This window comes from Urtica dioica, chromosome 4 (assembly GCF_054948205.1).
Source record: "Urtica dioica subsp. dioica isolate 48M chromosome 4, U.dioica_male_clone48M_v1_H2, whole genome shotgun sequence".
In the NCBI taxonomy this organism is placed as follows: Eukaryota; Viridiplantae; Streptophyta; class Magnoliopsida; order Rosales; family Urticaceae; genus Urtica; species Urtica dioica.
This window is the reverse complement of record NC_142759.1, coordinates 45,655,467-45,660,304: the sequence shown is the minus strand read 5'-3', so window position 1 is coordinate 45,660,304 and position 4,838 is coordinate 45,655,467. Positions and strand designations below refer to the sequence as shown.

Here is a 4,838-nt window from a genome sequence, read left to right as displayed (position 1 = left end):
GTCAGAACGTAGTTCAAGGCGTACATAACGCATTATGAGGCGCGGAGCCTGGGGGTCTACTCGACAGAGGAAACAGAGCGCGGAGGAGTCCTTGGCGACGTCTCAATACTCTGGGATCGAGTGACCCGAGAGAGAATGTGTGTTTTCTCTCTTTTGGAGACGTGGGAGACTCTAAGTCAAAAGTTCCTTGTCGTGGCGGAGCTTTCGGACGTATAGGCGATTTCTAGTCGGAAATGCAAGACGCGTAGGTGATTTCTTGTTAAAAATGGTGGACGCGTCTAGTGTGCTAGACGCGTAGGCGATTTTCCATCAAAAACCGCAAGAGGACTCGTGGGCTTGGGATTAGTCGTTCGATCGAGAGAGGCGGCGCTCGGGAGTCCCCAGGAGCGCTTCAGAATCTATGAGAACGAGAAATCGTGGAGAATTCGCTTCAGGCCAAGGATGGCATCCAGAGAAGCAGAGAGAAGAGTGAGTATTCAAGGGAATGAATGGATGGCTTTCCCTTCAATGAGAGGGGGTATTTATAGTAGTTGGATGGGCCTAGGAGGCTTTTATTTCGTCCATGTGGGACTGGAGAGCACGCTGCCCTCGAGGTGAAGCGCGCCCCGCCAAGGAGTGGAGTGCAGCGCGCGCGCCTCCTGACTGGTGCGGCGCACCGTGCGCAATGCGCGCGCGGACCTCGCTTCCAGGACCACACGCGCGTGCGGCGTGCTTGGTGGCGCGGAGTGCCTCCTGACTGGCGTGGCGCGCCATGCGCCACACACACGCGCAGCGTGATTGGCACGGCGCGCGCCTGACTGGCGCGACGCGCCCATGGCTGGCGCAGTGCACGGCGTCATGTGTGCGCGCGCCCCGTCTTGTCGGACTCTTGTTGGCCTTAGTGGTCTTCGTTTATCCGGCCCGTTGGGCATTCGGGACTTGAGATTTCGTGAGTTGCGTGGAACATAAAGTCCATACTCGAGGCATCAAGGTCAACACGAGGATTTGTTAATATACTCGTGGACACAATGACTCAGCTCGAGGAGCAAGACTCTGTTGGAATTGATCTAGGGTTTAAGAAAAAGTTTAACGCTTCGTTAAGCGGCGGAATTTTAAAAAATTTCTTTTCAAGTAAAAACGGTTTCTACTAACCTAGACAAAGTGCAAGTACATATAAATAAAAACTATTATGAGCTAATAAGTTTACTAACCTTTCTTGAAGCTTGAACTTTGAGAAGCTTTTATAAAGTTGCAACGCTCGTCTCCCTCGCGGCACGTCTCTCTTTCTTTCCTCGGCACCTCGAGAAACCACGAAAGTTTCTATCACTAAATCACTCGAAATAAAGGAATTAGTGAGTGGGCACTTTTAAACACTACGACTTAAGAACGAGTCTTGAAGTCGCAGAGCTAAACTCTAGGTCAAATGATGACCTAGGTGCAAAAACAATAAAACGAAATTGACTAGAGAGAGAGGAGAGGGGCGGCCACAAGTTCTAGAGAGAGAGGCTCTCAATCTCTAACTTATGTGGAATGAATAGAATGAGAGGAATGAGGGTCCTATTTATAGGAGAAGGGTTGGCCTTGGAAAGAAGTAGTTTCCTCTTATTTTCCAAGCCTTTATGAGCAATCTTTTATTGCCCATTCCTATCAAGATAGGCGCCCACCTCATGCTAATCCCCAAGGGATTAGTTTCCTCTTTTGGTTCCCTTCTTGGTTGCCTTGGCCGATTCTCCTTGTTTCCTCATATAGGAAATTTGTTTCCTCTTTTTCTTTTGGCAAGTATCTTGATACATTTATGCACAAAATATTCTCTCTTCCTATGGGTATGTTGGGCGCCCAAATGGTCTCTAGAAGGAGCTTCTAGAAGCTTCTTCATTTGTTCATGACAACATGAGAAAAGCCCATTAAGAATTTTCAATAAAATTCTTATGAAATGAAATTAATCCACAAGGCCCAATGATCAAGTCATGGCCGAGTATTATTAAGTCATCAAATGACCTTGTCAAAAAATTTATTGACATTCATTTCATGCTATGTCTCAAAAGACAAAAATACCCTTTTGACAATTTTCGTTCTTGTTTTGACTTAGCTTCCAGTTTAACTATTCCTAATCGATGTGATTCGTGACAGTGACCTCATGGATCCAAATGAACAAAGCTTGAGCTAAACACTTGGACTCAAAAGTTCACAAACCTTTTCTAAGTTTAGCTTAATGCCAACTGACTCCACTAAAGAGTTGACACTGAAAATCTCTCGGTTCAAATAAATTTATTTTCTACTCAAGAATTCAACCTAATTATGATGAGCGGATCCACTGAATATTATCTATGTTTACCCTTCATGAATGTCATCAGCTAGTCGGGATTTAATAAATTACCATTTTACCCTTCTAGCTGTTATTTTCTCAACTCCTTTGTCGCTTGTGAATAAGTTAGAAACAATGTATTGACGAGGAGCTAACAAGTCACATTGTTTCATCCAAAAGAGTCAGGACTCAATTTGGACACTGGCCAGTTCATTTATTCACACTCCAAGGACCAAAGCATGAGGTGACATACATTGCATTTCAGCAATCTTGTACATGAATTCCATATCTATGAGAACTTCACAAAGTTACTCATGACATTCTCACAACTTAGTACTTCACCAATAGGCCCTGTTCGGAATCACATAGTGAGTCCGAACTCTAACTTTCTCAAATGAGAATACGTAAGCTGTGAAATGGCATGTCTCATTTCAGGATTAAGGTAAGCATGATGCAATTCATACATAGTGACTTCGAGACATAAGAGGTTAAATGGTTTGTTCTTATCTTGTCTCTAGAAGTGCACTGGTCAATTCAGTACCTTCGGAAGATACCTAGAAGAACTATAGAGTCTCCAACTCTCAATGCCTCATAACCAGACATCATAGATTCTTCTAACAATCGTACTGAGGTCAATAGTCCTTTGACCCTTAGATTGCGAATATATCGTTTTAAGCAAACTACAAAGAGTTTGTTCATGCAAATCTACATTTGTCTCTTCGTAAGTTGTTTAGTTTGTTTATGGACTAAAGACTAATGTTTTATCATAAAGCTTCAAACAGACAAGGAGGAATGAATGAACGTTTCAACTTTTTATTAATGAATAAGCAATTACAAGCAAGGGTCTTCATGAGACTTTATTACATCAAATGTACAATATAAAGATTACAACTCTTCTTGTGGGCACCATTGACAATAGAACTTCCCTGAGGTCGATAACTCAAGCCTTGCTGGGACCTCATTTCGTCTCCTCGCTGCGGCTGACTCTCCCATCTTGATGGGGATCTGAATCTTTTTCTTGATTCGCTCTGCTTTAGGCCCGCAGCTTCAGAATGTGTTGCAGCCATTGGTTTCGGTGCAGGAGTCCGATCACCCTCGCGCCAACTTGCAATCCGCAAAGCTCTCTGGACAGCGTTAGTGTAAGAGCGAGCTTCATCATCGCCGCTATCCACTTGGCTCACGATATCCACATTGAGCCCGTGCATGTATTTCGTCTTTCTAACCTGATCAGTAGGGACTAGGGAAGGAGCGAACCTGGCTAACGTGTGAAACTTTGTCGTATATCCTGATACCGACATTGAACCTTGTCGTAGGCTCATGAACTCGCGTACCTTGTTCGACAGGTTAGCTTCACTCAGGTACTTCCCGTGAAACAGATTGAGGAAATGGACCCACGTCATTGAGTGGACATCCTCCGACGACGCCATCACTTCCCACCAGCCCTTAGCCTCATCCTGCTGTTGATTCACAGCGCAAGCCACTCTCTCGGTATCAGACAGCTGCATGTAGTTGAAGATCTGCTGCATTTTCTTGACCCAATGGCTAACGTCATTAGAGTTCATAACCTGGCAATAGGATCGGGTGCGACTCCTGCACCGAAACCTGGCTAACGTCAGTCTGGGATCCACTAATGGTACCAACTTCATTCGACGTCGGCGCAACCCCCAGGCCCTCATAGCCCGTCAAGGTGCAATCTTCAGGTTTTCATAACCTGGCAATAGGATCGAGTGCGACTCTTGGTCGACTTCCCGATAAATGAGTACTCAGTGCCATCCCCCAGGCCCTCATAGCCCGTCAAGGTTCATTTCATTTTGGTACCATCGACACAACAATTCTTTAAGGTTCGGGTACTCTGCTGCACTCAGAGTACACACCTATGCTACTTACATGAGAGCGACTCAGGATAAATCCTGAAAGAAATTTCATTTCCCTTTTATGCTCGTTAGTGTTTTAGGTTGAGGACTCGGGATATGACTCCCGGTACTTCTACCATCGATTTGAATTCGAGAGTTAAACACGCCTCTCTTGTCTCCCCCGTGCTAACGGGTCAATCACAGCCTAAGGAATGATTATATCACGTAACAGAGGCTGGGTTTCATAAATCTTACGTTTGAACTTATTGAGAGAACTCACGCTAAGTTTTCAGGAAAAGCGGCCGAAGCCTTAATCTTTGAGATTATTCGATTTTAAAGCTTTTCCTATTCTTGTTTACTAACAAGCAATAATGCACGTAAAGAGGGTTATTCCCTTGGTATGTAGTTGATTATAAATTTGTTGAGGGCTAATGTCTGGTTATGAGGCATTGAGAGTTGGAGACTCTATAGTTGGAGAATTCATGTACGTTTGACGGCCATGGGGATCCAGCTGCAGCGGAGAATTGGGTCAAGAAAATGCAGCAGATCTTCAACTACATGCAGCTGTCTGATACCGAGAGAGTGGCTTGCGCTGTGAATCAACAGCAGGATGAGGCTAAGGGCTGGTGGGAAGTGATGGCGTCGTCGGAGGATGTCCACTCAATGACGTGGGTCCATTTCCTCAATCTGTTTCACGGGAA

The 4,838-nt window shown here is 45.0% G+C and overlaps 1 protein-coding gene across 1 annotated transcript; it reads right to left on the bottom strand.

The window, feature by feature from the left end:
- Positions 1-342: 342 nt before the first annotated feature.
- LOC149401658 (uncharacterized) lies at positions 343-3,810 on the bottom strand. Its single transcript, XM_089610828.1, has 2 exons — positions 3,270-3,810; positions 343-398 (listed from the first exon to the last, which is right to left on the bottom strand). Exons 1-2 carry the CDS (start codon positions 3,808-3,810, stop codon positions 343-345), a joined length of 597 nt encoding a protein of 198 aa, XP_089466954.1.
- Positions 3,811-4,838: the final 1,028 nt, after the last annotated feature.

Excerpts from the sequence above, each read along its gene's own strand:
- LOC149401658 (XM_089610828.1), bottom strand. The coding sequence starts at position 3,810 with ATGCAGCAGATCTTCAACTACATGCAGCTGTCTGATACCGAGAGAGTG. Across the intron at positions 399-3,269 it reads ATCCCCATCAAGATGGGAGA|ATTCTGAAGCGCTCCTGGGG; the intron begins GTCAGCCGCAGC and ends TCGTTCTCATAG.